At 31.0% G+C, this 21,029-nt stretch overlaps 2 protein-coding genes across 5 annotated transcripts in view; both read left to right on the top strand.

The window, feature by feature from the left end:
* The first annotated feature begins 356 nt into the window (after positions 1-356).
* Positions 357-996, top strand: LOC101513966 (large ribosomal subunit protein eL27-like). Its single transcript, XM_004487865.4, has one exon. The coding sequence runs from the start codon at positions 428-430 to the stop codon at positions 833-835; it is 408 nt and encodes a 135-aa protein (XP_004487922.1). The 5' UTR covers positions 357-427; the 3' UTR covers positions 836-996.
* Positions 997-17,861: 16,865 nt separating this feature from the next.
* LOC101514300 (histone-lysine N-methyltransferase ATXR7) overlaps positions 17,862-21,029 on the top strand; it is a 14,210-nt gene continuing 11,042 nt past the window's right edge. For all 4 annotated transcript variants that reach the window (XM_073370259.1, XM_073370261.1, XM_004487866.4 and 1 more), the window contains exons 1-3: positions 17,862-18,094; positions 18,639-18,821; positions 20,510-21,021. In XM_073370259.1, the coding sequence (XP_073226360.1) occupies positions 20,571-21,021 (451 nt within the window). In that variant the 5' untranslated portion in view covers positions 17,862-18,094; positions 18,639-18,821; positions 20,510-20,570. The remainder of the gene's footprint in view (positions 18,095-18,638; positions 18,822-20,509; positions 21,022-21,029) is intronic.

A 21,029-nucleotide genomic window follows, 5' to 3' on the forward strand; every position in this document is an offset into this window, starting at 1 on the left:
TCCAACAAACAAATTGTGCAGATAAATTAATCATAAACGCTAACATAACATGCTATTGTTTTTTTTCTTTGAACTAGATATCATACTATTGTTATTTATCATGTAATAAAATATTATAAATAGACAATAACAATCTCCAACTTATTTGTAAAAATAAACATCCAAATAAAATTGGACACTAACAGTGAAAACATTTTAACCTTCATATAAGTGGTACATTAGTATAAGCAAGGGTGCTAATAACACTACCCAAATCTAATTTTAATAGCGGGCCAACCAATGAAACACGAAAGATAGAACAAGCCAGTTCGGCCCAACCCAAACCCATCATAATATATTCTAGGGTTTCACAATCTATATACATTACAAAATTAGGGTTTTTTGTGATCCACTCTGAAACGGCGACACAACATCAAGAGGCGCGAAAATGGTGAAATTTCTGAAGCCAAACAAAGCCGTAATCGTCCTTCAAGGACGATACGCCGGTAAAAAGGCCGTTATAGTTCGTAACTTCGACGATGGAACTCGCGAACGTGCTTACGGTCACTGTTTAGTTGCAGGTATCAAGAAATATCCAAGCAAGGTTATCAAGAAGGATTCAGCAAAGAAAACCGCTAAGAAATCGCGCGTTAAGGCTTTCGTTAAACTTGTGAACTATCAACATTTGATGCCTACTCGTTACACTCTTGATGTTGATCTTAAAGAGGTTGTTACTCCTGATTCTCTTCAGTCTAAGGATAAGAAGGTTACTGCTTTGAAGGAGGCTAAGAAGAGGTTCGAGGATCGTTTCAAAACTGGGAAGAATAGGTGGTTCTTCACTAAGCTCAGGTTTTGAGTTAGTTTGTTGTTGGAAACTGTTTTTTTGTATCGTGATTTTAGTATTTTGTTGTGTTTTTGAACTGGTTATGGATTTTGGAATTGTTGTTGCTGGTATTTGATAATTGGATAATTTGGTAATGCTACTACATTGAGGATTCTATATTGTGTTTTGTTTTATTTTCTGGAGTGTATTTTTTATTTATGTGTTGTTTATATTGTGTCATTTTGAGTTATTTGAATCGCTAACATAGGATTAATTAACTTGTTTTGATTGAATTTGATGATTTGGTTTTTGAAAGTAACTGGAGACTAGTATCTGATTAAATCATTTCGGGTTTTGTTATGTCCAATCACCAGAGAACTCACTTGTTGTCGTCACTATTATTTGAAAGTAACTATCGAGTGAATTGTGTGTTGGATGTTTGTATAATTGAGTCATTTGATTCCCTGCGATAGAATTTATTAATTTGGTAAAATTGAGCCAAATTAAATTAAAGGGATACATTTGTCTCCGATGTTTAGTAAGTTTTCCATTTTGGTGAATCAATCTTTTTATTTTTGCTGTATTGTTACTTTTATTGATAATGAGGGTACTTTGTGGATATTCTTTAGTTGAAATGAAGGTTTGATATATTTAGGAGTCAAACAGTTGGACTTTGTGTGATTTGGAGTACAACTATGAAGTTTGGATATATTTTCGAGTCTCACAGTTGGATTTGACATCATCTGTTATTTGATAATGGTGCTACATTGAGAGGATTTTATATTATCTTTTGCATTGTTCAATGAATTTTTTGTGTTGGTTATCTCTGTGATTTGAGTCCCTAAGATGGGATTTATTAACTTGTTCCGAGGGGATTTGGCAATTTGGTTTTTTAGGAGTTTGAGGTAGAAGGAAACCTTGATAAACATACACGTGCTTTCAATATTTGTATTTTGTTGTAGTGAATTGGATTAATTAACTTGTTTGAAGCAACTTTTTTATTAATCGGTTTAAAGGGTTGGATTGGAGGTAAGTGGAAACCTTACGTTTATTAGATGAACTATGTTACTTTGAGGTACCCTTTGGTTTGAGTGAAGTTTTGACATTTGTGTTTGGAGACTAACAGTTGGACCTTGCATTATTTGGAGGAAAGGGAATCCCTTTGTTCAGACTAATTAACTGGTTTTTATCAATTTTGGTGAACTGGTTTTAAAGAATTTCAGTGATTAAATAAAAAGGTGTCCACAGTCTCTAATAGGGTCATACAGGGTTTGTCATACTTTTTCCAACACAATGTTGATAGAATGTGAAACTTGTGTGTGTACTGGTGATGGTGAAAAGACATTAAGTTGGTGGAAGAATTAAGATTTGACATCAATTTATGAAATATACAACGCCTTACATTACAAATAAGATCTTGTCACAGTACGGTTATAATAAATCTGTTTACTTATAGGTTTTTGATCAACATTGAAAGGTAATAAGTAAACAGAATCTATCTTTAAGAATTTTGAATCAGCATTGAAGTTGCTTCTTTTAAGTAAACAAGCTTTTGATGGTATGCAACAATGTCTTGTTTGATATGTCCTCAGCTGAATTGTCCAACTCTTGAGTTAAATAATAAATTCATGCAATGAGTCTCGTTAAGTTCATTGGGCAAATGAATTGTCAAAGTTGCTAAACAGCCAGTTTCATGGGAGAAAACACTGATATGGCAGCCATGTATAATTATTATACAAGAAACTGATAAATAACCAGCATCCTGTGTCCATGGGCTATCTATACATTGTCATTAACTATTATTATATGCTGGTGCTGATATTATATGCGATGACAATGATGATAATTATATGATATAACAATAATTCTACATTGATGAGATTTTAAACTGTGCTTGTGGTGCATCTTAATCTTGGCTTTTTGAAAAAGAGAGCAATATCAAATTTGGAGTATACTTTATGGTTGGGGTGAGTCTGTTATATCTGTTGGACATCTGTGTATTTGGCGTAAATTGAATCTTGGAATAGGGTTAACTGGTTTTAAACAATTCTGTTGAATCTATTAAATGTAAAAAATTTGTTATAGCCTAGCACAAACCCTGATATCTAACTAACTCCTTTTCAAACAAAGATTAGGGTTCCGCCAAAGCAATGTTAGACTGGTTATCTTGATTGAAAAATGTATCTCATCAAATAGGAATTGGGTTCCACTGATTTGTGGTTTTGATGATTTATAGTAGTAATGTTTTGATGATCAAATAGGAAAGGGTAATATCAACTTGGATTTTTATAGGCTTGCCTTCTCAAGCTCTTTCCATTGATTTCAGTTGGAGTTGTATGTATTATTTAATGTTTGGAGGAGCCAAAATTAATTTTGGACGAGTAGAATTGATTTTGACATGTTTGTGTAATTTTAAGAGTAATTGATTTTGATTCTAATAGTTTTAAAGTTCAATCGTGTTGTGATTTTTACACTAAAGTTTATTGTTCAACTTATTCTTTTTTTAGTATACTTAAACATTATCATTTTACTATCAACTTAATTTTTATTGAAATTAATTCATTTCAAATCAATTTTGTCACCAACTAAATACACTAAAGTAAGAAAAATTCAACAATCTTTGAAATTATACACTAAGTGTGGAAAATTCACTTTTAATTCTAATTTGTTGCTTCTGAAAAAAAAATAAAAATAAAACATTGATTTGTTAGTTCTCCAAATTCAAAGTGTTTAATTATATAGATGCGAGAAAGAGTAAAGTTTTCTAAGTTGATAATTGTATTCCTAGGTTTAGTCATTTATCATTCTCTCACGTTTAGTCATTTTTTTTCGTTTTTTTTTGTGTCTTCTTTATGTTTTTTATCTTTTGTTGTTAGTATTTAATAAGCTCTGAATGGGTATGGATAATTGTACGATGTGCCCCTATCATTCCACGACAAATAAGCTTAGTTCAACTGTTCAACTCCAACCTAATTAAGCTCAATTGTTTAGATCCAATTAGATTCAACTTAATTGTTCATGTCATGTTGAGTTCAACCGTTCAATCGTGTAGGTTCAACCTAGTTTAATTCTACCATCCAACTCAACTCCACCTTCAGCTTAGCCTAGCTCAGCTATACCATTCGGCTCATCTAAGCCTAATTTAACCATGCAGCTTAGCTCAACCATTCAGCTCAGCACCACCATGTAGCTCAGTCTAACTCAACTTTACCATTCAGTTCAGCTTAACACAGCTTCACTGTTTAGCACGACATAACTCACCTCCACCATTCAGGTTATGTTGAGTTCCACCCTTATCTCAACTACATAAGTCAGTTCAACTCCAAGTTATTATCCAAGTGAAAGTTGTGGTCCTCCTAATAAGCATTCCATGATATGTCACACGTCTTGCACATATGATTGTGTGAGCTATGTGTGCTCCAGCTCCACGCATCCTGGACGAATAAGTTGTCTGGAGAAGGAGCAACCAACTCCATGCGCTATAGTTCTCGTACAAACAAGTAGTGTAGATCTCAAAGATGTAACCTAATGGATTTTGACGTCCAAAGAAAGGCCTATTAAGTTAAAAAAGAGAACTATAAAATGAGATATTTAGGAGGAAAAATATGAAGATTTATTTTATCCCTAAAAATTTACATTTACCTTAGATATTTCAAATAATTCTTGGAGCTCCCTAGGTAGCTCCATAGGATAGTTCATCATTTGTATCTTAGGTTTACATTTGTGAACATTTGCGCGCATCGTGGGGCTACGGTAAAACTTTTCTACGACCTAGCTACATTTTCAACCAATTCACCATTATAGTATAGACCAACCCAAACCTCATTATGTTTTGTGCAAAACGTGGACTCCAACCGACAACATGATCACCTATTAGAGGCAATGCATGAGCTTCAAGATCAAAATATGGAGTAACAACAACACAATGATAAGCAACAATGCCAATGAGAACAAGCTCAAGTATGTGACGTCGAGTTTGAGACAATAATAGAATGTGCGAAAGCGCGAGCTTAGGAAACCAAATGGAGGTCAGAGAAAGGGAGCTATGTAATAGATTGAGCTCCTAAGAAAAAATGTCATAGGGGTATAGACCACTAGAGGCACATCTTGATGTTTCAAACAATGTTCACAAGTGGAGTTGATAATGTCTTGAGTTGCAAAATTTCTGATGGGACTCTAAAAAATTTAGCTCATAAGTGGATTGCATAGCTGCCTCCTAGACTTGTTTAATGTCCAACAACGCTCAATCGAGTATTTAAAGAATAATGTGGCGCGATTCAACTCTGATGCCCTTAAAATGGAATGATCAAAGGAAGATATCTTTGTCATGGAGAAACATTTGATCTCAAGGACTTTCAGTGAAGCCCTAACTCTACGCAAGGATCTACATTTGATATCTTTGTCATGAATGAAATCCAGTTGAAGGTCAAGAAGCACATTGAGGCTAAGAAGATTGCTCGAGAGAAAGGATCTAGATAGACACGAATCATGGATCGAGCTAATAAGGATAAAAGATATGTGCTAAAAATGCATAGAGGACAAAGATTGTTGAGGAATGTTTGGCTAAAACAAATAGGCTGACCAGACCATGAGGCACCACCTAAAAGGAATCCATATGAAGAAAACTTCACCCTTTTAAACAAATGAAGGCTCAACTACTCAAGGAGCTGATGAATACTAAAATTATCAAACGTCCACCACCTAAATAAAGGCAAGTATGATAATAGTTTATTAATTTTATAATGTTTTCCATTATCTTTGTAATATAGCAATCAAGACCGTTTTCCACTACATTGTACACATCATATGTTATAGGAAAGATTATTTATAGACTTTCCTTGACATCATATAAGGTTGGCCAACTAGAGTCACACCTTCAAGACCTAGGTGAATATCGTTATAGATTTGACCCTAAAAAAAATCTACGTTATATGAAAAAATCCAGTAGACTTTTTTTAACGCCATAATAAGGGTAGTCGAGTAGAGCCACGTCTTCAAGACCTAAGCAAGTTTTGATATAGACATAACCCAAAGGCAAATTTACTTTATAGAAAAACATTTGTTAGAGATTTTCCTTGACAGCATAACAATGGTGGTCAAGCAGAGCCACACCTTCAAGACATATGCAAGTATCAGTATAAACTCAACTATTGGACAAATTTACATTATAAGGTCTTAAAGATTTTTCTTGATGTCATATTAAAGGTGATCAAGCAGAGCTACTCTTTCAAGACCTAAGCGGTTATCGGTATAAACCTGACCCTTAGGAAAATGTACGTCTTTAGCAAAGATCTATTAAAGACTTTCCTTGACGTCATAATAAAGGTGGCCGAACAAAGCCATAACTTCAAGACCTAAATGAGTATCGATATAGGCTCAACCCTTAGGAAAATTTAGGTTATAAGGAAATATTTGTCTGGGACTTTCCTTGACGTTATAATAAGGGTGGTCGACCAGAGCTACATCTTCAAGACCTAAGAGGCGAAGTTGATAACATATGCAAATATAAAATACCATCGAAAACAAGAACGTTGCATATAATGTCATGGATAAGTAGTTGAGCTTGACTTGCTTACAAAACAACATAAATAAGGCTCAAAAGTGACCAAAAAGACTCATAATTATGGTCATGGGTTGACCTTACAAAAAACACAAACACAATACATCAAAAGCATAACAAATGAAGAATATCAAACAAGCTCTAGTGCTCGAGATGGCCAAATGTTGGTAACACCCTAAGGAAACTTGGAAGGTAGAGTAAATGGAGGTGGTTATTCGAATTTCTTCATTGGCCCAATCAATTTCCTCTCCTCTTTACTTAGTAGAGGAATCATACATGGATATGGGTGGCAAATCGAGTTTCTCTTTCCTTTTCTGACGCATGGACAACAATCCTAGCACAATATAAAGAGTTTTATTGTGTGAAAACTACAAAAATAATAACAAAAGAAAATGAAGCTCTTTAAAAATTAACAAATAATGTGTACCAAACGAATAGAGCTCAACCATGAGGGAAGGAACAACGTCGAGTAGAGCTCAACCATGGAGAGTCAACATTGAGTAGAACTTGTCTAGAATGGGGAAAAACAAGCAGAGCTCGATCATGGAGAGTCAACGTTGAGTATAGCTCAAACAAGATAATAATTCGAGAAGAGTTCGACCATAATAGAAAAAAACAAAGTCGAGCAAAGCGCACGTGGAGACTCAACACGGAGCAGAGCTCGACCATAATGGAAATCAACATAGAGTGTGTCGAGTAGAACTCAGTCGTACATGGATTAACGTCGAGCAAATCTCAGTCGTGCAAAGGACTTGGCACATATTAACGTTGAGCAAAGTTGGGGTGTGTGCCAAGATTAATATCAAAATGAGTTTGGTAAAGGAAAATAAACAAGAGCTTGATAAAAAAAATAAAAAAAAATAAAAAGATAGGAGAGAAAGAAAGATGATGAAAAATAAGTACTTGTGAAAGCAGAGGTAGGTTTCCTAGAGGATCGACAATGTGAAGAAGCCACAAAAGGAGAGCAACACATTTAAAATGGAGAAGGCAAGATTTTAAAGTGAGTATGAAGAATGGGAAGCACCCTTTTAAAGAGAAAAAATGTGTAGGAATACTTACAAGAATATTTTCTCATTTGCACAAATTTTATATTGGAGTAATATTCATAGTTAGAATTTTATATTGGAGTAATATTTTTAGTTAGAATTGGATTAAGAAATATTTACAATAATATTTTCTCGCTTGCATAAATTTTTATGTTAAAAAATTTGTCCCCAAATTTCCGTTCAGAGAAATATATTAGTAGAATATTTATTGTTAGTGAGTCAAATTACACTGTTGAATAACCTTGAGTCGATATCAACAATAGAGGAAAGGAAACATTAAAAGAGTATGGTAAGAAAAGTTGAAAGTGACATTAGTTACTAGTAAGGAAATAAATGCTAAATGACCAGCATATCCTTAACCAAAATGGGAAAATGACTAATCAACCTTTACTAAAGACCCATATTGCAACAAAAAAAACCCCATGGGTTTTACATCTCGCCTCTCCCTCTTATTTCTCTATAAATACTCTATTCTTTCTTTCTTTCTCATGTTATAAACTTAGTGTATTTAAAAGGTTTGATTGTGAGTTTTTTCTTTTTCTTAGTTCATGGCAAAAAAAAATGGTTTGTGTATGGTATAGAACATTAATTTCTTTCACTCACCCCTCTCCCCTGTCACCCACAACATTAGGGGAGTGCTCCAACAACCTCTCCCCTCTCCTCTGTCACCCAGAACACTAGGGGAGCGCGACAACAATAGTGGTCTAAACGTTCAGGATCTCTAAGAGACATTGATACATTATCTCAACTCAAAACCTCAAGGCAATAGTTATATGGGTTACCACTCTTATATATCCAACATTTCTTCCATTCCTAATCGATGTGGGACTAACCACTCAAACTTGAATTTCAACATATTCTAATTGTCCTTTCATTTTATTGTTGTTACTATTTTGTTGTTGCTTAGTTTATATTCATAAAAGTTTCAAACATTATTGTTTAAATTTATGTTTATAAAAGTTTCAAACTCTTAGTTTATAATCAAGTTGATGAAGATTCCAATCACTTTGTTTATGTACAAGCTCTTAAAGAAACCAAGTTTTATTCTTTATGTTCAAGAGCTAGATTCAAAGTTCAAGTTTGTGTTAAAGTTAATTTTTATAAAGTTTATGTTCCAAAATATGTTGGGACCAAGATATGACTTTTACGTTTAAGAGTAAGAGGATATTGAGTTTGATGATGTCCACTTATTTACTTTTTAAAATTTTGGAAAATGAACTAATAAAAGAACTTATGGATCAATGGCATTTTATGTATTTTGGTGTTGAAAATTTGAATCTCATTATTGGCTATATTTGGTATTTTGATCATAACTTTTTATGTATTTATTCTTTTTGAAGGATTTTATTCATCATTTTTGAATGATTCTTGGTGGAACAGACGTTAGACTCATTTCTCTACATTTTAAGCACAAACTTTACAAAATGTAAAGCAGTGTTGATATTTTAATATAGACTACAAGTAGGCAAAACAAAAGTTGCCATTTTTGTACACCCAAAGCTTAAAGGTGAAAACTAAAAATCACGGTCAACTATTTGTTAAATTAAAAACCATTTTTAAAAAATAAACATCATAATCCTACATTGTTTTCTATTTTAATAAAATTGGTGAAGTTTGTGTTAAGATGTAGAAAAATGGGAGAAATGATGCAATTTGAAAATGTACGTATTTTCTTGCTTATAATTTCATAAATATTTTAGATAATTTCTATTCTTGAAATATAAGGTGTGTGGTTAATAATTCCTTAGGGATGAGCGTAATATGTGTTGGAGTACTTTGAAACAAAGATTTGTCCAAATAAGGAACTAAGTTGTGAGCCTACCATTTGTGGGGAGGATAAGTTTTTATGTCTTTGCACATTTACCTGTTTAAAGTAGTGCTTAAATTTTGTGAGATTTAGAATATTATTGCATACTTAAAAGTGTTAGAGTTGTGGCTATGAATTCTTCAAAAGATGAACCAAGTACACGTGAATGAAATTTTGAAACATCCAAAAAATAATCAAGTTATGAGTCTCTTATTTATAGGGAGAACAAGTTTTGAATTTTGTGTACTAACTAACAATATTTTTGTTAGAATATTAAAAAATATCTTATAATATCTTATAGTATCTTTTATATTATATTAGAGTATCTTGATTTATTTTCTATGATCAATTTATAATCATAGAGAATTTTAGAATATCTCTCTTTATTATTATGATTTGTTCCTGATGTAGGATTGAGTCTATGTTTCTCTATAAATAGATATGAGTATTGAATCTTTTGTAATTAAGTCAGCATTAAGCTATTATCAATAATATTTAAACCCTTATTATTTTGTCTCCTCCTTTTCTCTAAAATCTCATAACTTCAACGTGGTATCTAGAGTCTATTTCAATCCTCTTTGAGCGATCCCGCCTATATTCCGCTGTCGAGTTCCCAACAGTTAGGGAATATAATTATAGTTTCTCTTTTCCAACATTCCGACACGTTTCACTCGATTTCCATTTAATTTGTTACTGTCGCCGCTACCACTATTTCTGACAAATTTTCCTGCAAACAACAGTCATCTCCAAATCAGGTCATGCCCAAAAGCGCGTCGCCAAAAGTCACACGCGCTCTCATGCGCTCCAAATCTCTCATGCGAGTAGATCTGTCGCCGCTGCGATCTGCTATTGCCTGGCGTTGCTGATGTCTTGTCTTCTACTGCTCTCATCTGTTGTTGAAGCATGTCGTCGCTGCTGGAAAAGTTTTCCAACACAACCACTTCAATTGTGTGCGGAATCTCCCAATCTACACAACTCAAATTTTCTTTTAGGTCAAAATTGCTCCACACGCGCTCATGTGCCTCCAAGATCTGTCGTGTTTATCTCACGCACTGCCACCAGCAGCCTCGAGCTCAGGCGCATATGTCCGCTTTCTGGCATAATGTTTCAGTCGTCTAGATTAAGTTTTCCTTCCTAGTTTTAGATCTGTTTTAGGTTATTTTCTTTCGAACCACATGCGTACAACTTGGCAATTTGTCCCAGATACATTGGCCCCATCTTTGTCCCATATGTACTGACATTGCCTTTCTCTCCTTGAAGCATGCCTTTCTCTCCTTGAAGCAAATTCAAGTTAAATATTTTGAGTCTCTGATATTATTGGTTTGAAGCTTCCAAATGCAGTTTTTTAGAAGGACGAACCTTACTTTGTTCAACTCCTTGCCATGAATTTCTCTCATGCTGATGATCATTTCAGCTATCCGGCTAGGCTGTATTTATAACAATTCTCTTCGACTTCAACTGTAACAAGTTAAAACTTAGTAAACTTTACCTTGAGGGGGAGTGTTAGAATATTAGAAAATATCTTATAATATCTTATAGTATCGTTTATATTATATTAGAGTATCTTGATTTATTTTCTATGATCAATTTATAATCATAGAGAATCTTAGAATATCTCTCTTTATTATTATGATTTATTCCTGATTTAGGATTGAGTCTATGTTTCTCCATAAATAGAGATTAGTATTGAATCTTTTGTAATCAAGTAAACATTAAGCTATTATCAATAATATTCAAACCCTTATTATTTTCTCTCCTCATTTTCTCTAAACTCCTAAGTGTTTTGTTTTGTGAACCAAAATTGATGTCTGGTAGTGTTGAGAGTCCAAATTTCATAAGCACTGAGCTAATGCTATGTGAAGATGCGAGCTTAGTAGACCAAGGCATGTAATTTTTAGTAATTTAAGAAAAGTATCAAGAGGTAAGGGCATCTACTACCATGATAAAAAATATTATATGTGTTTGGATTGTTTGAGCAATTGATGTTTTAATTGTGATGATGTGTATTATATGGTTGTTGCATATACGGTTGATGTTTTCTTCATATATGTTTTGTTGTGATTATATGATTGGATTCACATGCAATGTGGTGTATTATTGTTGATTTATTTTTGTATGAAAATTTGGCATTTGAATCATTATCATATGAATATTGTTGAGAAAGAATATAATTATTTAGAAATATATGACATGACGATAATTAGATTTGGTGGATACGATTATGCATACATAGGTCTTAGTGGTAATATGTGATGGTATCATAATCCTTTCGGGGATTTGGCATTCATAGTTTTGCTTGGAATAATCTACAATCTTCGCAGGGATATGACAGAGTTGTTCAGTGATAACTTCACTAAAATTTATGGTGTTGCTCAAAGAGAACCCACAAACCCTTGTGGGGTTATATGATATTCTAGTGATAATTGTTGTACTTAATTGGTAGTGAGAATGAATGAGTGGTGGTACTTATCCTCTAGGTATCAAATTTGATTCCCACAGACTTTATTATTTTATATGTTATTTATGTTTTGGATATTTTAAATGTTATTCTGTCTTGGTGACCCTTGCACCATGTTTTTGTTTGAACTAAACGCCACCTTTGATTAGATGAAAGTGATATTGGAAGTACTTGATGGAGGTTAGTAGTCAAGATCTTTATGTTAGGGGGTTAGTTTTAGGAACAACTTATTATGTCAATTATTTTGGAGGATTTTTGTTGATCTACTTAGTTTTCCTTTTGGACCTATTTAAATATTGTAATGTGACTTTTGAAAATTGTAATTTTATACATGTTTAGGTTGTGTATAAGGATGTATAGTGGAACTCTTCTATTTTATAAATCGTACATCAAGCTTTTTATGTTACATGTTTAGTAGTCAAGCTCTTTATGTTAGGTGTTAGTTCCAGGAACAACTTATTATGCCAGTTATTTTGGAGGACTTTTGTTGATCAACTTAGTTTTCCTTTTGGACTTATTTAAATATTGTAATGTGACTTTTGAAAATTGTAATTCTATATATGTTTAGGTTGTGTGTAAGGATGTATAGTGAAACTCTTCTATTTTATAAATCGTACATCAAATTTTAAAATATTGCAGACTACTCTGAATGTTATTTTTGAAGTAAGATTTATTTATTTAAAAAAAAAATTACTCAGATTTTTTGTATAAGACAAAAAGAACAATAATCTTAAAGTACTTTTGAAATTAGAGTTTAAAACTTCACCAGTAACACTCTAAAAATTAGGGTATTACACATCTAATTTAGTTTTAACTTATAGTGATATTTATAATTTTGAATTAGTCACAACATTAGATGTAATATTGTAACTAATTATACACGGTACACTGTTTTTTATCCCACATACATTTTTATTATATTTGTGTAATTAATTAATTAGGATATAATATAAAATTATCTTCATAACTTATCCACATGGATTAGGAATTGGTTCATAATTTGATGGTTTTATCATAGATAGTCAAATTATTTTATACACAGAAGGTATTAAATTTGATAAGCGTATCATCAAATATAAATAAATCATATTAAATTAAAACTTTAGCCCACGTATAATTTTTGTGTTACAAAATTTATTTTATGTTATGTTTACATTGATAATATATGTAATTTGGATAAATTATCTCAATTTTAACATGAGCATTTGGTTTGCAACTTTAAAAAATTCATATATGGTTTAACACAATTCTCGTGTCAATAGTATCTTAAAATTCATGAAATAGTTTCATTTGTATTTGTAGAAAATCTTATGAATAAATGCATATATCAGAAAGTCAATGGAAGTAAAATTTATGTTATTGTTTTATATGTGGATGAATATTTCTTTCTTTTTTTATTAGACTTTTTTTATTTTTATTTTATTGTTGTTTTGGTCGTTTGAATCAGCTCTCTCTAACCTTTTTTTTTTTGTAGTTTATCAAAGAATTTTATTGTATTCCTCTTCTAAATAAACGTGCTCAATTTTGTTTGCATTAAGCCTATTTCACAATAGATCATCCAAGAATACTAGAGTTTATGTCTCTTTGTGTAAAAACTCAATTGTGAACTTTTACACATGCAATATTCAATGAAACTTCTACAATATTCTTATTCCACTAAAACCATTTTTAATTTAACAAACAGCGTTCTTCCTTTCTTATCCTATATACCCATTATTCTTTGTTCACTAGACCTCATTTCTTCTTATTTGCTCAAAAATACTATTTAGGGTTATCTTTTTTCCAAAACAATATTATAATAAAAGTATACAGTAAACAAATAATATAGTGTAAATGTTATGTTAGAACAAGTTGTTTAGTTTACAGGTCCAAAAATAGATCAACCATAAATAATATATGACAAAAGAAATGAGAAAATAATTACTAATAACAGATGTGATAAAAAATGATAAAAAGAACAAGTATTGCCTAAAAGAAAATGAATGGAGCGGGGATGTGGTTGCAGAGTTATCAAGAGCATTGTGAATATAGTTATAGGAGTTTGGGTTTTTTCAATTCAGGCTTGACAATACTAAAAAAAAAATTCATTGATTTCTTAAATTGTTGATCACAGTTGTCGCCTTATTTGAATTTTTTTCTCTAAAATTCATAATGTTGTTTCTATTAATGATATCAACATTTTAGAGTATGTTTGATTTTTATTTCTCAGTCTAAATATAATTTTAAACGGTAAACATATTTTGACTTTTTGTTTGGATTAAATTACGTGGACAAAATTAATTTTATCTCAAAAGTACGTTTGAACAAAAGTATCATAAATGATTCTATTGCATTTTTCATTTTCCATTTGCATGTTTTGTTTTTAATTTATCCTTTACTACTCGTTACAATTACAAATATAACTTTGAAAAATATATACATTTTTAGAAAAATACACATTTAAAAGTACATTTGGTTATATAATCTAAACAAATTTCATTTTATAAAACGATATTTGTAGAAAAAATATCCAAATATAAATTACATTAGAGAAAACTCATTTTTATGTAAAAGTATATTTACAAAATGAGGTTTTTTAAAAAGGACATTTGCAATTAATAATCTAAACACATGCTTAGAGTCTTTCGTTACGGCATGTCACCCCTCTAATCTCTCTATTGAATATGTGATTTAACATCCTATTCTTAATGGATGAATATAATTATGCCTCTTGATAGTGTCGACATCCTTTAAAAGTAAGTGGTGATCTCTTCAATTGTTCTTCTTCTAACATTGAAAATAAAATGACTCTTTATGTAGAATTGTATGTCACAATATTGTCAATTGTGCAAGCTCTTCATAAGGAGTAGTGCGAGTTATTGTTGGAATGTGACTCAATGCTCAACATATATGATTTTAAAAATTTTAGGGGTCTGTTGGATGGATAGGATAAAGTACATGATAGAAATAAGTTATCATATTATGTCTGAATCAAGTGTTTGATAAATCAATAAAATATGATAAGTTTATCCATAATTCTATCATATTTTATCTCTCTAGTTGAAATTTATATCATGAATATGAGTTGAGTTAGAAACTAGTAGAATATGATAAGAACAATAACTTACTCAATTACCCTTATAAAATATAATTAGACATATAAAAATTAAATATAAAAACAATTTATAAAATATGATCAAAAGTATAAAAATAATTAATAGAATTTGATCTTAAACTTAAAAATTAATAATTAATTTAAAAATTATTTTATAATTTTATCACAAAGGTAGTTTTGCCTTTTTATATAATTTAATAAATTAGTATTCACAATTATAAAAATTTGAAAATTAATTGAAATTTTAAAATAAAGATAATTTATTTACAAGGTTATTTTTGTCATTTACATTTATTATATATCATAACTTTATTTATATTTTAACAAATAAAATAGAATTATTTGATTACTCGTGATTTTTTCAAAAAAATTTAATTATTTAAAGATAAAATTATTTCATTACTTATTTAATATTTTAGTATTTTTTTGTTAATTTATAATATTTAAAATATAATACATTAATTTATAAAAAAAATGTAATTGTTGATTATACCAAATATATATAAAAAAAATATAATATTATTTTGTTGATTATCATAGTTGTATCAAACACTGAATACGATAATGTTTATCCGGTGACTGTCATATCCTTATTTAATTTTATATTATATATTATCTCTATGCTAATTGGCACATCACACGAGTCATAAACTTCCATCTTGATTTCTTAAAAGTAGATGACGCCACCACTTTTTGTCTTGTAAAGTTATGCACTTTATTCATTTTCATATTTATTGGAATGAGAATTGTTGTGCTAATAAAATGGTTTTATATTGTTTATTAAACCATAATTTTGTCACGTGTGAGACGTATGAGACCTAATCCTTGACTTTATTAGAGAGATTTTTTACTATATCAAGTTTGTTCTTTGTCCAATATACACCATTTATTGTGATGATGGAACAACCACCACGATAATGGTGTCCATGTGTTGGTTGTGACGACCTCCGGCTAATAACCAAAGATAAAATTAAATATTTTAATGATTAAAAGATAATATTGGTATTTCTCATATACTTAAAAAAATTAAAATTTTATCTTTTATAATTAGTTCTAAAGTTAAAGGATGATTCTTTAGAGTATCGAAAAATATATTTGATGCACAATTAGTATAAAAAATTGTATTATTTTTGGGTATTATGTTACAAATTATTATTAGATATGCTAGATAGTATAAACTATTTACATGTATATATATATATATATATATATATATATATGAAATTCATATACAACTACCATTGCTTAGCAGAAAGTTGAGCCTTTGCTATATAGAGTTAAGAGACCTAAAAACAAAATCGAGTGGTTGTGATACCAACCACGAAAAGACATGGACATATCTCGATATGTATCATATGTCTTCCACAACATGCAAAAATTGCTACGTCATGACCATAGGTATTGGTACTTGGCTCACCATCTACTCAAGATTCCAATGTAACATAAAGGTAAAAAAAGAAAAAGAAGATGGAAACAAGAACATGAACATAAAATATGAGAAAGTAGATGAATATAAACATCTAAGGGCATACACAAGCGCCTAACAGACATCTCTCAAGTCATCCTAACTACACTTATTTTGATATCCCCTTGTACTAAAATGTATATGATCCAATTACATCATATCGAAATGGTCACAACTCACAAAGACCAAGAGACGAACTAAGTCATCACACACATCATACCAAAGAAACAAGTCACTTTCCAAAAATATATACTAGTCACTTTGATCAATTAGGGTACATGTTTGCCATTTTCTAAGCATATGTCTTAGTCGTTAGTTGGAATTGTTCTAAAGGCGCGATTTCAAAAATATGGTCGGGACTAACCTACTACTAAGACACCATACCATAAATAATGGTCAACATTTTGGTCCCTGGTGAAATATTATCAATGCCTTAGTGGTATCTCTAGGGTAAAATGAGACCAACTAAAAATAAAATTGTATCATATTCAGATACTTGATTTTCTACATTTGAGATATTTTATAATGGTTAAACATATACAAATGAATATCATATATTAAACTGATACTTATCCATTATGATATTGATATCCTCCTTAGTGACATATCTTCAAATGCAATCATAACATATCCTCAAATGAAATCACATCACATTGAATATCAACCAACCAAATCATCATTTTATAGTTAACAAAAAAAAATCATTAATCTTTCTTATTATTTCTCATTTTGTCTTTTTTTTTTGTATCACAAACATATCAAAATCAAACATACACATTGTATTTACAATATCAACATAATTTTATATGTGTATTTACAATATCAACACAATTTCATATAAGTACATGTTAATTATGCATTAATAATAAAATGTTATATATATATAAAAGAGATATAAAGTTATTTTACATTATAATTTTATCATTTATTTAATTAATTTGGTAGTATAATAATTTATTCTTTAAATAACTGTATAAAATATGTTACTTCAATTATTATTCTTTTGACAAATGGTAACTTTTAGTATTTATTATTTACAACTTAGAAGAGAAATCATAATTGTAGTTCCGAGCATGTTAAAAAAGGAAAAGAAAACTAAAGAAGAAAAACATATACTACAAATAGAAACTAATAAAATTGACAAACAAGCGTTTGTTGCATATTAATATAAGATAATATTATAAATATTTGCTAACCAATATTAATCTTAGTGTAATTAGTAAGAATTTAACTCATACATTATACAAAGACATGAATTTAAAATTCCATTATTAATGCAGAAACTTATTTTTGGTATCCAATATGACGACTTTATTGAAAAGTAAAATATAATTGTATTCAAAAGGTTTCTTCTATTTTTCTTCTTCTAGTGAGATGTGATATTTAATATATTTAAACTTTTATATTTTTAAAAAATAATATTCTTATTTTTTATTTTAACAATATTAAATTTATTTTGTTTTTGATATATTCTATCAAATTAAAATAAATATATATTTTTTAGCAAAAGAATTTCAAAATATTCACAAAATAGGTCAAAACAAATATAAAAGAAAAAAATTAATAAAAAAAAAAAAGCGAGAAGAAATAAAATAGGAGTGTAGTTGTGAAGTTGAGGGCAGAGCATAAATAGTCTGGTTTTTCTCTATATCGATTATTATCACATGCCTCAATAGATATACACCAAACCAGATCAACCAAAACCCTATTAGCTTCACATCAAATCATAGAATCATCAAGATATAGAGATCCTTAGCTTTCTCCCTCGATTCAAATCATTCCGTTCATTCTCCATCTCTATCTTCTTTCTTCTACCTAGATTAATTACGACAAAACTATAACCACATTGTGACGTCTTCAATGTAATAACATCACTCTTCAATTCATTATTTTCATTTTTCTTCCGTCAAATTTGATCCAATTGTAGTTTTCTTACCTATTGTTTTATTTTCTTCCAATTCTATGTATCACTTTCTTTTATCTGAAACCCTAGTTAAATTCTTCTTAATGCTTTGTTACAACGTTTGTAAGTTATAACCCTAATTCAATTCAAATTAGGCCAATTTTTTTGTTTAATTTAACCTCCCCAAGCATGATGATTTTCTTTTTTTGTATTTAGATATTTTTTTTAGCTCTAAATTCTTAGTATGTTAATTCCATTTTTCAGCCTCTTAGTTAATATGATGTGAGCTGTTCATTTGCATGATTTGTTTGGCACAACACAAGGAATATTTTATCAAATTATAGATGTTTAGTTGGTTTGTGTGTTCAGCATTCTGAGGGTGTATTTTTGTGCTCTCAATTCCACTATGTCATCTTGCGAACTTATGTTTCACGGAATATTATTCATTAGTAATGAAATGTAGCTGATCCATGAGTTGTTAATAAAGTGTGTTGATTTTGCAGCTATCAACTGGAGCAAGCAAGAAGTGTGAAAGGAAAGGAGTAACTTAGATAAGAGGTCAACTGTGCCATCAAGATAATCTGAACTTGTTGTAGCTAATTTTCATTTTTCAGTTGGGCTTCCTGCTTTGTAGGTGGCATGGAATTGATTTGACTTATATTGATAAGTGATGATAGAAGTATAAGGTAGAAGACAATTTTATATAATTTCTTGCAGATTGTTTCAATTAATGTTTCAACATGTTTCTATTAATGTTTCATATAATTTTATTTGATATTTTCTATGTGTGTTCTGGTTGGGTGGTTCTTTGCATTATTGTTGCCAATTGCGGAAAATAGCGGTTTATTCAAATTCCGCTATGCTATAGTGCTATAGCGCCGCAATAGCTGCTATTTGACAATATTTTGTACTAAATAGCCGCAAACTATAGTGCTATAGCGCCGCAATAGCTGCTATTTGACAATATTTTGTACTAAATAGCGGTTTGCGGCTATTTGACAACATTTTGTACTAAATAGCGACTTTGCGCCGCTATAGCGGCTATTTGACAACACTGTTTTGCTTCTACTTCATGTTTTCAATCACGTGGTGTATAGTGAAGAGAAATCATTTGCAATAAATGCCATATCATGTTGCAAACTGAACTGAGGAAAATTTGCATAGCTACTACTTTCATTGGATCAATATTATCAAACAGTAGTACTGGTATTGGTAGTTCCATAGAGGTATTGCTTGGAGACTTTTGAAAAATGCCATTTGACTGTCATGACGTGGCGTCTCTCATGAGGTGGCCCATGGTGTCCATGGAGAGTATCGCATAAATAGTAGCTAAATAACCTTCTAATTAGAAAAATGAACAAGTTTTATTTGCTTGTTTTCAACCCCAAGGACATGTTTAGCCCACAATGACCCAAAATAACCTTTTAAAACCCTAATTAAGTTCCACAAATCTATGCTTCCATTTTTACGTCTTTTTTCTCACCTAAAAAAAGGCTCAAACTTATCTCCTCTACCATCTACCATCTTAAATCATCTCTGCTGAATGTCCATCCTTCCTCCTTTCTTAGTTGGAAACCTCTAATAAAATCTCAATTTCCCTATTTTCAGTCAATTAACCATTATCTATTTGTCATCATGGGGTGGATGATTATTTTTATATTTTCTTAACATACGTTGCTTCCGTTTCATTGGAAGTGCATGCAAATTGCGATCAACATATTTCAGAATTATACAGATCCTTCATGTTCGATTTTTTTTTTTAATAATTGTGATTGCTACAGCCGCAATTTACTTAGTCCAAATGTGGGGAATGGATCTTGGGGTGTAAATTTGTTTTCAAATTTAACTTTTAAAACAACAAATCGGAAACTCTGAAGCACCCCAAACAACCCCTAAAATTTGGGGTTCTGGAAGGAACAAGAAATACAACGTTTTTAGGCAGTGTTTAAACGTTTTATTTGTTAATTAGTTTGAGTTTGCGGAAGGCTGAGCCATTAAGGATTCTAATGGAGAAATTAATAGACTGGGTTGTATTTATGGCCTCTCTTTGGTACTTCATGCATGATTTTTTTAAGGGAGTCTAGATGGGAAACATGTGGATCGATTGTAAAATTCTTTTTGTATTTTGGAGTTATTTCTTTTTAATTTTGTTGTTGTCCTTTACATAAGTAGGATGCTTTTTATTCCTCAATGCTTTTGTCCCTTTCTCCTATCAAATATTTTCTTCAATAAAAAGTGAAAGAGACAGAAAGATGCTACTGATAGTTGGATGGAATTAAATCAGTTGTTAGTTAATGAATGTGAGTACACCATACTTCGCGCCCCTTTTCCATATTAAGTTCTCATACATGATTGAATGCTTCTTTTGGTGCAGGAGTACTGGCGATTTTCTCTTATGTGGCAATATTGATGATAAAGTTGATCCAAATTCTGAAATGGATCGTAATAGCGATGTTCCCGTGTGCTCTACTAGCACAGTTAATATTTCACACTCACACCAGAGTTTCTGTGGCTTTGTGCAACAGCCTGCATTTGTGAGTGGATGGATGTATGTGAATGAACAGGGACAAATGTGTGGTCCCTATATTAAGGAGCAGTTATATGAGGGCCTAACTACTGGTTTCTTGCCATTTGAACTTCCTGTGTATCCTGTGATTAATGGCACAATAATGAACCCTGTGCCATTGAATTATTTCAAACAGTTTCCTGACCATGTTTCCACTGGGTTTGCATTTCTGAGTATGGACTTCTCAGGCACAAGGATGCCAACAAATTGCTCCTCTTCTTCTCTTCTGGCTGTTAACCCTGATTCAATGTCTGTTTTGCCGTCACATGTCAATGACTGCATTAAGCAATCCAATCACTTGAATTTAAATTCAGAGGCATTCAGCAGG

Source organism: Cicer arietinum, chromosome 1 (assembly GCF_000331145.2).
Source record: "Cicer arietinum cultivar CDC Frontier isolate Library 1 chromosome 1, Cicar.CDCFrontier_v2.0, whole genome shotgun sequence".
Lineage (NCBI taxonomy): Eukaryota > Viridiplantae > Streptophyta > Magnoliopsida > Fabales > Fabaceae > Cicer > Cicer arietinum.

Coding starts and splice junctions, on each gene's coding strand:
- LOC101513966 (XM_004487865.4), top strand. CDS start 428: ATGGTGAAATTTCTGAAGCCAAACAAAGCCGTAATCGTCCTTCAAGGA.